Here is a 15,391-nt window from a genome sequence, read left to right as displayed (position 1 = left end):
AATGTTTTTGTATATATTGCCTCATCTAACGTTCCACACATTTGCAAGTATTTATTATTACAGTCGTACACACCAAAGTGGAAAAAGAGGAGGAGACAATTGTGGGTTACAGGTTGGGAAAGTGACAGAAATAAAATCAAGCCCAGGGCTTCCAAATCTAAATTATGTGCCCTTTACAACAAACGCGGCCTGAATAAACTTAAACGTGTGGAATGTTATGGTGAGCATTGTGTTTTTATAGCTTTCTTTGGAATGTCATGATGTTTTCTTAGATTCTCTGATGTTTGCCTGCATGGGTATATTTACTCATTGTCCCTGTTGGTAAACAAGAAATATTATGGGGAAGAGGAGGAACAGGAAGATGAGAAGACACTTGTTCAGTACTCCACACAGCAATCTTGATTCAGAAATTTGAGACTCAGTCGCTGAAAAATGGCAAGGAGATGGCTTGTTTGGCTTGTTCCTTTGGCCCCACCAGGCGATGGAAACGTGGCGCGGTGATGTGGTGTCCCGATCTTCCAATTCTGGGCAAAGGCTCGGTGGCAACAGCTTCGCTGTATTTTTCTGAGGAAAAACACAAAGGTGTAGACAGTGAATCTAATAATAGAGAGCAAAATCTAGAGCACATATGGTATCCTCGAATAAGATGAGATGAGAAAATGATGTATGCAAATATGCTTAGCATAATGCCAGCCACATAATAGGTTTTCAATGAATGTGGTTCAATATGAGATTGTATTTCTTTCCTAGAGTTCCCTACTTCATACCTTGTTGATTAAAAAAAAAAAAAAATCTCTCCTCTGACTTTTATTACCATGGTCTGATGGGGAAAAATGAACCAATCTACTAAGCTACCTACCTGGGAGCCCAGTACCCAGCCCCTCCTGGGTCCACACCCCGTCACCCAGTGTTCCTGCAGCCATCCCACAGTGCTTCCCTAGCTCTACCCAGTTGGAAACTCTCCGCTGCAATCCCTCTATTTCCTTCACTTCTGCACACGCAAAGTGATTGGAGCTTTCTGAAGGGATTGTCAGGAGTTGCTGGATGATTGGGAATGTGTTTTTAAACACTTCTATTGAGTTTTTTTGTTTTTGTTTTTTTGTTTTGTTTTTTGTTGTTTTTTAGTTTTATTTATTTTTTGAGATAGAAAGAGAAAGGGAGAGAGAGAATCCCAGGCGGGCTCTGTGCTGACAGTGTGGAGCCTGAAGTGAAGCTTGATCCTGTGAACCGTGAGATCATGACCTGAGCTGAAACCAAGAGCTGGACGCTCAGCCGACTGAGCCATCCAGGCGCCCCTTCCTTTATTGGGTTTAAGAAGAAACCTGTGAGATCCCATATTGTGGTGGGAGCATAGTGGGTGTTATGTTCTTCATTTGCCTCTTTATTTTATCCACCAGTTCCCAGGACTGTCGCACCCCTGATCGTGGTATATAGGTCAGCACATTTTGGCCTCCTCCTAGGAAGCGTTTCATAATCTGCTACCACCAACACTCCCTTTATCCCTCATGCCCCCTGGAAGGTGTATGATGAATGCTAGGTGGAGGCTGTTTGAGGATCTCAGGAGGGACGAGATGGAGGGATGTGAAGAGAGAAAAGTTAGAAGAATAATCACTGTTTGAAAAATGGGAAATCTGAGATGATGATTTTTTCTAGAAGAATGATTAAGCCATTTTAGAAACATGACTCATATATTGACTTCTGCCCTTTTTCCTCCAAATGATTATGAAAAACACATACTTGGAAGATTTTAATAAGATTATGAGTAATATTAGATCATTCTAATTCCTGTTTATGGAGGACAGCAGTCCAATACTTAATTGCAAGAGGAAAATGAATCTGTGCTTCTAGGAAGCACTGCTGTTTACAAAAACCAAGGAGGGTTAGTTTGGCTGTATTCGCTCGTAGGCCTCTGCTTGTTATCTTCTCTCATTTTTTTTTCTTAAGATTTCATCAAAGTTGTATATACATCTAGTTTAAAGAGCTAGATATTTTCACCATTTGTTTTAAGTTTATTTATTTATTTTGAGAGAGAGAGTGCATGGGAGGGGCAGGGTGAGAGAGAGAGAGAGAGAGAGAGAGAGAGAGAGAGAGAGAGAGAATCCCAAGCAGGCTCTGCACTGTCAGTGTGGAACCTGACGCAGGCTTCCATCTCACAAACTGTGAGATCATGACGTGAGCCGAAATCAAGAGTGGGACGCTTAACTGACTGAGCCACCCAGGCACCCCTCTGCCAGTTGTTTTGAAAAACAGTGGTTCTTGCTCCCATTCTCTTTCAAACCCTCTTTCCCAAGGCAGCTGCTTTCACTGCCTTTAGCTGTGTGTGTGTGTGTGTGTGTGTGTGTGTGTGTGTGTGTGTGTGTGTGAATTATATGCTTGTACTGCTACTTTTGATTTCTCAATCTCGGGCATACTTTCCACTATAGAACATGAAAACATAGTTCTTCTTCACCCTGTTTCCGTGGCAGACCTTTTCCGTCTCACTTTTCAATGTAGTTTTATTGCAGTGTTGGCTAAATCGATGTTCAGTATTTGAAGTGTTATGACTGTCACATAATAAGAAATACACATTTGGTCCCTGCCTCTGGTTTCTGACACAGACCTACTAAAACCCTTGTAATTTCCTGAGTGTAGGGGTGCTAGGAGCATCTTTTGTTCCAACATATAGTCTTTGGCCCCAGTTCCTGAGCAAGAGCTTCTAAGACCCTTGGAATCTCGGGAGCGATCTGAATGTTCTTTTGATGCAAATGACAAGACTGTTGGCTGGCAGCCCCTACCTTCAGAATATGGAGCTGGTGCCAGAAAGACCCAGACTCTTCTACAACGTTGGCACTTGCAGCCCCACCTCAAACCTCTGGAGACTGAGTCCATCACTGGTGGTCCATGATCTAATCAGTTGTACCTACATAACTAAACCACCATAAAAACCCTAATCAAGGAGTTTCTGAGAGCTCCTTGGTTGGTGAACACATCCAAATGCCAGGTAGTGAACTCCAGCTCCACAGAGACAGAGAAATTCCTGCACTTGGAACTCTTCTGGGTCTCACCCTATATATATTTTCATCTGGCCATTCATCTAAATCATTTGTAATAAACGAGTAAATGTAAGAAAGTATTTCTGAGTTTTGTGATATCCTAAATCAAGTTAATTGAACCTGAGGAGGATGTGTGGGAAACTCCAATTTAGGGCTGGTTGGTCAGATGTACGAGTGACAACCTGAGGCTTGAGACTGGCATCTGAAGTGGGGTGCAGTCTTGGGACTGAGCCCTTAACCTGTGGGTCTGCACGAACTTTGAGTAATTAGTGTTGGAATTGAATTGTAGGCACCCAGTTGATGTCTGGAGAATTGGAGAATTGTGGTACGAGAACCCCCCCAACCTCCACCTCCAATTTGGTGTCTGAATTTGGTGTCTGCTGTGCGTAGAGAAACAAGTTTTCTTTTAAATGACGAGGTAAATGCTATTCATGGTGGACCTGTGGATTCCACAATTACTTTTTCTTTCCCTACAAACTTTTTTTAAAATTTTTATGTTTATTTATTTTTGAGAGGGAGCGAGAGACAGAGCGTGAGCAGGGGAGGGGCAGAGAGAGAGGGAGACACAGATTCAGAAGCAGGCTCCAGGCCCTGAGCTTTCAGCACAGAGCCTGACGCGGGGCTCGAACTCACCGACTACGAGATCATGACCTGAGCCGAAGTCGGACTCTCAGCCAACTGAGCCACCCAGGCGCCCCTTTCCCTACAAACTTTTGTTTTCTGTTGAGTTAATAATTGCCTCATTACATTTGCTTTTAGCTTTCAGACTTTTCATCGGTGGTCTAAATCCTTCTCAGCAATTTTGGAAACGTTTAGTAGTCTAAGAATTTATTTGCCTGAGAGCGTCTCTAGTGGGCCCTCTCGTTTTGTTCCAGTTTGGAATTGGCCCTGATGCTTGGTGCACCTCCCTTCCCCCTGAGGTCAGCCCTTTCAGTTAGTTGTCCTGGTGACCCCCTAGGCCTGTCTCCCTTCCTGGACCTTTATCGTCTGTACTCCATGCCTTCCTTTATCGTGATACCCTCTAGCTTTGGAGAAGTGGTTCCCAGGGAAGGATTACACAGAAAGTAAACTGTGTGTGAGACTTTGCTTATCTGAAAAGTCCTTATTTTTTCCTTGTACTTGAGTGTCCAGATAGGAAGTTTAGGTTAGAGATGATTGTTGCAGTGCCTTCTAGCTTCCAAAATTACCTTTTAAAAGTCTAAAAAATACTCGAATTGCTAATATTTTGAAAGTGGTGTCTTCCTTCCTTCTTGCCCTCCCGAGAAGCTTCTAGGATCTTCTCTTTGTTTTGTTTTTATTATTTTTTAAAAATATTTTTTAAGTGTATTTTTTTTTAGTTAGAGTGAGTAGGAGAGGGACAGAGAGAGAGGGAGAATCCCAAGCAGACTCCACACGGTCAGCGTGGAGCCCACCTTGGAGCTGGAACTCTCAAACCCACGAGATGATGACCTGAGCTGAAACCAAGAGTCGTCCGCTCCTCCGACCGAACTTCCCAGGTGCCCCAGCTCTTCTCTTTATGTTCGGTCTTCTGAAACTTTATGGTGACCCAGATACTTGGAGGGCCCTTTTAATAGGAACGCTTATGTCCTGTAGTTCTGGGAATTTTTCTTCACGGTTATTTTGTTGACGGGGTTTTCCCTTCCATTTATTCTTTCTCTCCTTTTGGAATCTCTATTAGTTGGATACTGGGTATCCTGGATTAGCATTCTCTTTGTTTTTCACCTACAGTTTTTTTTTTTTTTTTTGGCTCTGCTTTCTAAGATATTTTATAAATTTTATCTTTCATTTTTTAAAATTTAATGTTTACTTACTGATTTGGAGAGAGAGAGAGAGAGGGTGCGTGAGTGGGGGAGGAGCAAAAAGAGAGAGAGAGAGAAAGAGAGAGAGAGAGAATCCCAAGCAGGTTCCACGCTCAGTGCTCAGTCCTCAGCCCTGAGCTGGACACAGAGCTCGATCTCTGGACTGAGAGATCACGGCCTGAGCCGATACTAAGAGTCGGACGCTTAACTGACTGAGCCACCCAGGTGCCCCTTATCTTCATCTCTTATATTGAGTTTTTTAAAAAACTTTTTGAATGTTTATTTATTTTTGAGAGAGAGAGAGAGAGACAGAGTGTGAGTGGGGGAGGGGCAGGGAGAGAGGGGACAGAGGATCCGAAGTGGGCTTTGCACTAACACCAGAGAGCCTGTTTTGGGGCTTGAACTCACGAGGCGTGAGATCATGACCTGAGCCGAAGTCGGATGCTTAGCTGACTGAGCCATGCAGGCATCCCTCTCATATTGAGTTTTTAATTTCAGATGTCATGTTTTTTATTTGAGAGAAATTTTAAAAATTAAAAAAAATATTTAATATTTCCTTTTAACAACATCTTGTTATATTGTATGGTTGTGTTGGAGTCTCTGAACTCTCTGAGAATATGGATTTTGGGGAGGAAATGTTTTTTTCCTCCATGCATTTGTGGTTTCCCCACAAATAGCTTTTCTGTGGCTTTATTTTGGTCTTATCCCCCACCTTTTCTCGGATACTGCAGACTCAAGCTGAGTGAATGGAAGGGCTGAGTAGAGACTGTGAACTTGTGAATGGGACTTGTTTGCTCCAGGCTTCACTGTAGAGTGAGTGGCTGGGCTAATTATTTGAGGAATCTCTGATTATCAGTGTCTTTAGATCTCCTCTTGGAATGCTTGGATTCTTAGAAAAGTCTACACTCATTTCGTGCCTGGAATCGCCTGGAATCGGAAGGCCCGGGTGGTGGTGTTCTGGAAGCCAAGGGAGGCAAGAATGTTTGTTTAGCTGATGATGTCTGTTTTCAGTGCACCCTTGCCTCAGATGTGTTCGGTGTTCACCCAGAAGATCCTGTTTTGTCCTTTCTGGAGAATAACCTCCAGTCTTTCCCTAGGGCTGGGGAGGAGTGGTTGCCCAGTTATGCAAAAGGGGAGAAGTGATCTGGGAATCTGAATCTTAAACTGACTTACAACCAGTGCTGAGCAGTTTTTCTCCAGAGGCACCTGGTACTGAAAATCCTGAGTAAAAGTCAGGTTAGTTCTTGACTTTTCCTTCTGTTGACATAGGATTTGGTTTTCTCAGATCTGCTACGTTTTTGGCTACTCCTCCATCTACTTTCCAGTGTTGGTTTTTTTTTTTTTCCTCCCCTCATTGTGTTAATATAGATTGAAGACTTGAAAAGTAGTTTCTCAGAATCTCTGTACAGTCAATTTAGAAGAGTTTTGGGGAGGGGTGAAAGAAGATGCAGGGATTTAAACTCTTTCCCTCTTGATGACTTTTGATCTAGGACATCAGCTCCAAATTTGCTTTTTGTAGTGGAGTCCCATCTTATTATTTTTTTAAGTTTATTTATTTTGAGAGAGAGAGAACCAGTGGGGAAGGGGCAGAGAGAGTGGTGGGGCACAGAGGATCCAAAGCAGGTTCTATGCTGACAGCAGCAAGCCACAAAATCATGACCTGAGTCGAAGTCTGATGCTTAACTGGCTGAGCCACCCGGGCACCCCTGGAGGCCTGTCTTTAACTGAGATCTCACACAGAACGTGTGTGTGTGTGTGTGTGTGTGTGTGTGTGTGTGTGTGTGTACATATATGAACTAGATAATAGGCAAAGCTGCTCTGTTGGAAGTGGAGGTGAGAGCCTGTGGCTGCTCTTCTCAGTTCTCATCTTGCCCCTTCTCTACCATGAGAACGCCCTGCAAGGCATGGTTTGTAAACCCGTGATTGAGGAATTGAGGATGATCTATCCCTCTAGCAGATGTTGGACATTTAGTGAAGTTGATGGCATTATGGAAGGAGCATTGATTTATCCCTTTAGAGATTAATTTTATTGCTCCTCTTTGCTCAAATGGTGCATGTCAGAGAAAAAAAAGACTATTCTAAGATTTTTTGAACTTGAATAAAATTGGACTCTGAACCTCCTTGCAGGCTTTTTTTTTTTTTTAATGTTTATTTATTTTTGAAGGAGAGAGAGACAGAGTGTGAGTAGGGGAGGGGCAGAGAGAGAGAGAGAGAGAGAAAGACAGAATCCGAAGCAGGCTCCAGGCTCTGAGCTGTCAGCACAGAGCCTGACGCGGGGCTCGAACTCACCGCGAGATCATGACCTGAGCGGAAGCCGGACGCTCAACCGACTGAGCCACCCAGGTGCCCCAAGGTGGACTTTTTTATAAAAATAGCTTTAAAATGCTATTTTTTTTTGTTATCTGAGGAAAGTGCATAAATTTACCTGAAAATTAAGCAATATTTAATTGTTTTTTCACATTTTGATAACTGAAGATGTAAGCTCTCAGATTTACTTTTAGAAAGCTAAGATTCTGCTTTACACTGGATTGCCACTAGAGTCAATGTTTCACTGAAGAATATTTACCTGACTGAATGAGTGAGAAGGGGCCTGTGGGGTCAGAAAACTATTGGGAGTTTATTATGCATGGAAATCATGATTAAATTCGTGCATGATTTATCTTTGTGTTTATGCACAGTCTAGCCTTTAAAAACATTGTTATTTCCTTCCTGCTCCACCTTTCCCTGGCACGGGCCATGAATTACCTGTCAAAACCATAGAAGAATCTGGAAGTATTTGCATACCGCAGGTCACTCAAAGGTCCAGTGGGGAATGGACACCAAGATTTACAAATGCTGTTAAATGAAATATGTATTTTCACAGGTCAGTAAGGTGACTCAGTGCATTTTTTAACATAATAAGAAAAAATAAAAAAAACCCTCCCTAATGAACAGAAGCCAAAACAATCCTCTACTAGTGTCGAGTCAAAATGAAGGAAGTGGAAATAGGTCTCTTCAAAATCGTCCTGCCATTATGTGTTGACACTAGCATAATTTCACAGGGGACTCAGGCGTCATGCTAAAGTTTTTTTGCCAATTGTGCCACAGAAAAGGATTCATCAGTTTTATTTTCAGGCAAGAGACACCTTTAGAAAACAGAAACGTGATCCAAACTGGTGAGAAACACCTCGTATTTCGACTGGGGTTGCACATCGGAAAGACTCTCAAAAACAATGAAAAGAGTTGTTTTGCTTGTGGCCTCCTTTGCAGGCCGACTCTGCATGGGACGCGGGACCTCTCTAGGATGCATCTTGTGGAGCCCTGAGAGGTGGATGAAGGGGTGCCGGTGGAAGGAAGGGCACCCTCTCCACCTGCTTGCAGAGGAGTGTGGAAACGAGAGAACGTCACCTTGTAGCGCCATCAACCATAGAAAGGGAAGCGTCCTGAGAAAAACCAGTTCTGGCAAAGGATCTGCTTTGATGACTGGGGAAGTCCTGAGGTTGACTGTGAGTGCGCCGGGGACACTCGGTTACACGTGATCCCAGCAGGGCGTGTGTGCCATGGCCTCAACTTGCTTCTTGATGACATCATGAAGCCGGCCTTTCACCAGAGGATTCCAAGAAGAGCCACAATATTGTGAAACATGCAGGAGCCATTCAGGGCTGCCGTCTTCAAGGAGAAGCCTGGGGAAAAACACACAAAGAACTAAATCAAGTCGCTGAAGCCGTGTTGCACAACCATTGATCAGAGTGGATTATCTGTTCTCTGGCGATATTTTGAGAAAATGGAAGCAGGCCTTCAAGTAAATGACATACTTGAGACGGAGCCAAACCTCTTTTCCCTGAGGTCTCTGTAAATGTTTATCTTCGCTGTTACTGTCTTTCATCTTTCACAGTAGACCTCTCACTGTGGAGTCTTGAAGTGAGACCATGTCAATTGTGAGTGGCCTTGGGGAGGACCATGGCTCCAGGACCTTTGATATTGGAAGGGGAGACTCCTTTCCCTCTTCCTCTACTTGCACCTCTGCTTCCTTCTACCCTCCTCTCTCTTCCTTCTTTCCCCTTGGCTCTTTTCTTTTTTCTTAAAAAAAAACCCTTTTTTTAATGTTTATTTATTATTGAGAGACAGAGACAGAACATGAGCATGGGAGGGGCAGAGAGAGGGAGAGACACAGAATCCAAAGCAGGTTCCAGGCTCTGAGCTGTCAGCACAGAGCCCGACACAGGGCTTGAACTCACCGCAAGATCATGACCTGAACCAAAGCCGGACACGTAACCAACTGAGCCACCCAGGCACCTTCCCTCCCTTGGCTCTTTTCTTTTTCATGTTCCTAAGCATTCTTGCCCCTTTAAAACCCACTTTAGTTGGTTTCTTCTTCATTGCTCCCTGATCTGAACCAGTGTCCCTGTGTGGTTGGTGGTGGAGACAAAATGTAATGTGTGCAACCACCTTGTAAATGGCAAGGTGTTCCTAACAGGTTGCTTGTTATTCTATTATTGTCCCCTCCCCACCAAATCCCCACCCAGTGGGCTCATTCTGAGCTCCTTTTGTCATCCGGACTCTTGCTTCCCTGCCTCCTGTTGTGTCTGTTCAGGATCTGCTCTCCCAGTTTCCCTTCTCTTTCTCTTCTTCTCATGACTTACCTTCTTACCTCATTTCCTCACCGCCTTCTTAGGAAAGAGTTAATTTTGGTTTGCCGAGTACATTGAAGCTAAGGCATTAATGGCTAACAGATTTGATGCTAACATGTTGGGGAAGGTCACATTTTAACTGGAGACTCCTCAAACTTCAAAATAGAGCCTCCAGTGAAATTTTAGGCAGCATGAGCAGTCAGTGGAGGAGAAAATGAGCCTTTTCCTGGTGCTTGTGTGTATGAAGAACTTCTTACTCCACCCATTCAAGAGTTGGGCCTTAATGTAATGTGTACAGGCTACTGAATAAAATACCAAACAGGGACATGAAGGGTCCAGGAAGTTTTGGTTGGGGAAGCCAAACAAGGATTAGAGCATCTTTTAAGGAAAAGTTAGGAAAGAAACAGTATGGTTAAGAAATAAAGTACAAAGTATGAGTATTTTCAATCACCCCTGGAGCCTCTCTTCTGTTAATATCTCCCTGCCTTGGACTCTGGTAAGGAACAGGCAAATACAGGTTAGGCAAATAGACACAGGGAGTCATTGAGCTGGGAGTGATTCGCATGCCAAGAGAGATCACAGGGATCCTCTTTTCAAATCCTGGGGGACTGGAGGTGTTTGCTGGCAGGTAGGCTTTTGCATGAATCCAAGGAGAGAGCTCTCTGGATCCCTGGTCTCAATAGGGTGGCTTGGTCAGAGAAGCTGTTTTTCCCTGTGGATGCGTCCCAGTTTGATCAGAACCTCCTGGAGAGGATGCCCTCACCTGCATTGATCTTCATGGTCGTCTTCTTCCTGGAGTCACTGGCTGCAATGTTGCAGAATGGCTTCGTGGTTACTGTGCTGGGCAGGGAGTGGGTGCGATGCCGGATGCTGCCCGCGAGTGGCATGATTGTGGCCTCCTTGGCCGCCTCCCGGTTCTGCCTGCATGGGTGGCCATCCTGAACAACCTCTTCACCTTCTTTGATTTTCGTTCCATAATGGACTATTTCAGCATCCTCTGGAGCGTCTTCAGCACTCTCTCTTCCTGGCTCACCGCCTGGCTTGCTGTCTTCTACTGTGTGAAGACCGCCATCTTCTCCCACCCTGTCTTCTCCTGGCTGAGGTGGAGGATTTCTCAGTCAGTGCCCAGGCTGCTGGGCTCCCTGCTCATGGCTGGTCTGGTGGTCATCTCATCAACCATTGGGACTATATTTCCTGTGCAGGTGACTGCCTCCCAGAATTCCCAAGGAAACAGGACCCTGGCTGATAGACTACAGAGCTATTGGCACTTTTTTCATCCTCATGCAATGCTTATGTGGTTGATCCCATTCCTTCTGTTCTTGGTGTCCACGCTTTTGCTCATGTGCTCCCTGCACCGGCACTTGGGGCAGATGAGGGATCATAGACTGGGTCCATGTGATCCCAGCACCCAGGCTCACATCATGGCCCTGAAGTCACTTGCCTTCTTCCTTGTCTTCTATACATCATATTTTCTGTCCCTGATTGTCATTACTATGAAAATCACAACCTTCCAGGGTCACTGGCGCTGGGCCTGGGAAGTGGTGACCTACACAGGTATCTGTCTGCACTCCAGCATCCTGATGCTAAGCAGCCCCAAGCTGAGAAAGGCCGTGAGGACCAGGCTTTGGAGAGCTCTGGAAAAAGGCGGGTTTATCTCAAGTTATCAGTATCAATAACCACTACCAGTGGACAAGCCTGTAAGTGGCTAGAACCCCCAAAGTTTGGGCACTGTCCTTCTCTCTTTTCATTTCCTTCTTACTTTCCTGTTCCTTCCATGCTGCATTAGCTTTTTTTGTACCCTGTTTTTTCCTGCACTGCTCCAGGTCCCCAGTTTGGGTCCCAAACCACTGTGGGCTGGGATGGTGGCCTCATTGCCTCACAGACCTCTTGTACCTTCTGTATGAGCAGCCATAACAGATTTTTCCAAGCATCATTTTGGTCTGTACCTCTTTACAGAGACCTGTAATGGTTGTCGGTTATCTCTGTGGTCAACCTGAAGTGTTTTTTAATGGTGGCATAGATTGTCCCACACCATCCCACACACTACTGCCCTCCTTATTACTGCTCTGCTGTCAGCTCGGTCTCTCCACTCCAGACCAGTAATTTGGCCCATCTGGAACTTCCTTCTTTCCTTTGTCTGCCATTCTTGGCCATTCCCTTCTTTTGTGCCCTGCTTATGACTGATTCCACCCAGCCTTTTCAATGTGGTCCCATGAAAGGCTGAGGGTGTATATGAGTTTTGTGCCATTCTAGGCCCTGCCCATGATTTTGTGTGTTTGCTAAATGTTGAATTAAAAGGAATTGTCTGATGTGGAAATGCTTTTAGGTTTTGGCCAACTGAAGACAGAGAAGGAAAACAAAATACATTTGCTGTAGTTCTTAATTTTGATAATCCTGCCTTTCCTCTCTCTTCACCCTGGAGGTGGGTCCTGAATGCCAGTGCCTAGCATGGTAGTCTCCACATTGGGTGTTTGCCTCTCTGAGTTGTGTGCACAATGATCCACTGAATGTGCAGAGAAAAGTGGGGCAATTCTAATTTGCATTTACTTTTATTTCATCGTTTTAGTTCCTGTTTTTTTGTGTGTGTATATTTTATGATATACAGAATGTATTAGTAAAGTAGTACATGCAAGTAATTAAATAAAGACACATATGCTTGGATGCATGCTCATAAAGTTTTTTTTGGCTGATGGAATTTGCTTTAGAAATGTATGGAGACCAAAAAACTAGAAAAGGGTTGGGTAGGGGCAGTGAAGGCAAGAGCATCAGGGGTGTCTGTCTCTGCCATCCCTTCTACTCATCTGGAAGCATCTGGAAGACTGCCTTTCCCCGTGCAGAGCTCCAGAACTTTACTGAATGTCTTGGGTGGGGAGGGAATGGTGGTGCAACTCCTATGTCCCGTAACATGTTCACAGCCCTTTGAGTTAGGCCAGGTCTCGTGGGCTTATCTCAGGACTTCTTGATTGGTTGATGTTCTTAATCTCCCTCTCCTAGCTTTTAGCTCTGAAGAGTCCCCCAAACACTTGGTGGCTCCCATCTTGACCAAAAACACAACCCAGTAGCTCGTCCTGACTTTTGAGGGTTTCTGTGAACTCTTCCCGGCCTGCCTTTTCATCCTGGTAGGCCACCATTCCCTTAGCCATAGTCAGACTTACCAGATTATTCCTGAGACATAACGGTAGCTCTACCTCCTTCACTGACTCGCATCTCCTTTACAACATACGAGACGGCGTCTTTGTTGTCCCGCAGTGAAGCCTCTGCTGCTGCTGCTGCTGCTGCTGAGCTCTTCGAATTCTTGGGGTGGGAATAGGAGGCCGTGTAACATTTCCAACTGCAGCCTGGGAATCCTCCCTTTTCATCCCTGTCAGAGAGAGTCCTGAGGTATGTGTTTCCCACGTAGAGAATGTACTCGGGATTCCTGCCCGTACCACCCCCATGATGACACACATAAAGACCAGCTGTGAAAACTTGCAAATTCTCAGATTTGGCTTCCACCTTAGAAGATAAATTTGAATGTGGGAAAATAAATTGCAACGAATGAAACCAAAAAGCACAAACAACAAAAGAATCACCATAAAACACTTTGCATATTTATATACAAACGATTACCCATTTGGATTAACTTAATCTGCAATAAGATGTGGCCAGTTAGTGTTGTGGTTGATGACTGGTACGTGAAAACACTTTGAGGGCAGGTACCTAGTTTACTGTTGTGGCTCCAGTGCCTTTCACAGGGTCCTTATGACATAGGAGATGCCTCATGAATTGTTGTCGAGTGAATTGAAGGTTAGCACACGTCCTTCCCATAGTATAAGCTATCGAAGATGGAGGTGGTGGGTGGGAAGGATGAGATTCCATACTGAGAGGTTTGTGGCTGGCCAGACTCTGGAGCTGTGAACTCAAAGTTTGCCCCATTGCTCCAAGGTCCAATAGGCAATGGCCAAATGTCAGCCAGGGGAATAAGGCTAACGAAGACAGCAGGTGGGAATTTTATCTCCTGAACATTTGCATCTTCACAGAAGGGCAGGGTGAACAAAATACCTTAGTTCCCCATCTCTCCTTTTTCCGGGAACCTAGTATTCACCATAGCAAGGGCTCTGTGTTGGAAGGAGATTTCCACCTGTGTCTTTGTCCCAGGTGGATTGGAAAGTGGAAAGAGATGTGTTTTCTGCATTCTAGTCTCCCTTTGTAGGGTTCTGTGCATGGAACTGGGAGGACACGGTGCTCCAGAAGAGGGGTGCAGTATAAAATACTCCCTCAGGCTCATGTTACTTGACCCTGAGCCTTCAATACATACTGCCATATACGACCCCCAACTATTTCTGCTTGCCTGTCTCCCTGTAGACACATTAATCAGCTAAAATTCACCTGGATAAGTAACTACTCCCTTAATTGCTGGGTGTTTTTTTTTGTTTTTTTTTTGTTTTTTTTTTTTACTCTTTGAAATCATTCCTATGAAAAATATAATCTTTGCTTATTCTGCCTTCCTCTGGCCAAAGTAGATGGTCCAAGATTTGGTGCTCTGACCTCTGCTGCATCCCTGATGCTCTCCTGACCTCTCCTTGGACTACTTGTCCCTCCACAGGATGGATGGAATGACAGGTAGTTATTGTAATAACAGTTGTCATCATCACCCTAATTCTGTCCTGTGCTGGTGCAGATTTATAGTAGAGAGATATATCCACATGTATTTGTGATCCATATATTTTATAGGTGAAGAAAGAGGGCTTCAAAAATGTTAAATGACTAGACTGAAGAGCCACAGATAGTGATTGTGACAAGACTCAAAATCTGGTCTCTGACTTCAGCTGGGGATGAAGGAGACCAGAGTCAAGAATGTGTTCTAACTGTGGCAGAGATCTCTGGTCTTAGAGTCAGCTTGGTCTCTGTCTTTCCTCCATGTAACTATGACCTTAGCTGAGACTCTTAATCTATACTTTGAGGCCTCATTTCTTTCTTGTATAAAATTATTTTTATGTTTTCTTTCACTCTAAAAACTGAGATTCTAGTCATAGATTCTTGTTCAGTCTTGAGTTAGAACAGATGATACTTCTGGCTCCTGGGTGGTTCAGTCGGTTAAGTGTCCAACTTTGGCTCAGGTCACGATCTTGCAGTTTGTGGGTTTGAGCCCCGTGTTAGGCTCTGTGCTGACAGCTCAGAGCATAGAGCCTGCTTTGGATTCTGTGTCTCCCTCTGTCTCTGCCCCTCCCCCACTCATTCTCTGTCTTTCTTTGTCTCTCAAAAATGAACAAAAACATTAAAAAATTAAAAAAAAAAAAGAACAGATGATACGTGGGGCGCCTGGCTGGCTCAGTTGGAAGAGCGTGCAACTCTTGATCTTGGGGTCATGTGTTTGAGCCCCATGTTGGGTGTAGAGCTTTACTTTAAAAAACAAACAAAAAAGGGGCACCTGGGTGGCTTGGTCGGTTAAGCGTCCGACTTCGGCTCAGGTCATGAGTTCGAGCCCCGCGTCGGGCTCTGTGCTGACAGCTCAGAGCCTGGAGCCTGTTTCAGATTCTGTGTCTCCCTCTCTCTCTGCTCCTCCCCTGTTCATGCTCTGTCTCTCTCTGTCTCAAAAATAAATAAACGTTAAAAAAAAAATTAAAAAAAAAACAAAAAAAAAGAATAGATGACACTTTTTGCATCTTACAGATGGTGAAATTGAGGCTCAGAGGGGTTAACACCATACTCAGTAACTCATGTTGGGGTGGGAGGGCTTGGACCAGTTCCTGCCTTGGTGCCTTATCCAGGATTCTTTCTGCCACATCCCATTGGTTTCATTGCTATCCTGGTAGGGGTTCTCTCATGAAATGCCACTTTAAAGGTCACATTATAAAATGTCGTAACAAAAAAGTCACCTGCCTGATAGTATATAATTGTCTCCTTTGTTCTTTTTGATGCTGATGTTCACCACAAGTTCTAGGACTTGGACCTCTTTTGGTAGAGGTTT

At 44.4% G+C, this 15,391-nt stretch overlaps 1 protein-coding gene across 1 annotated transcript; it reads left to right on the top strand.

Annotated features, from left to right (window-relative positions):
- Positions 1-6,990: 6,990 nt before the first annotated feature.
- Positions 6,991-14,144, top strand: LOC106980744 (taste receptor type 2 member 62-like). The gene is given in 3 exon segments (XM_053217972.1): positions 6,991-10,369; positions 10,372-13,422; positions 13,944-14,144. Coding segments are annotated over 2 exon segments (921 nt in total). The 5' UTR covers positions 6,991-10,194; the 3' UTR covers positions 11,118-13,422; positions 13,944-14,144.
- The last annotated feature ends 1,247 nt before the right edge of the window (positions 14,145-15,391 follow it).

Source organism: Acinonyx jubatus, chromosome A2, assembly GCF_027475565.1.
Source record: "Acinonyx jubatus isolate Ajub_Pintada_27869175 chromosome A2, VMU_Ajub_asm_v1.0, whole genome shotgun sequence".
NCBI lineage: Eukaryota > Metazoa > Chordata > Mammalia > Carnivora > Felidae > Acinonyx > Acinonyx jubatus.
This window is presented reverse-complemented; position numbering and strand designations above follow the sequence as displayed.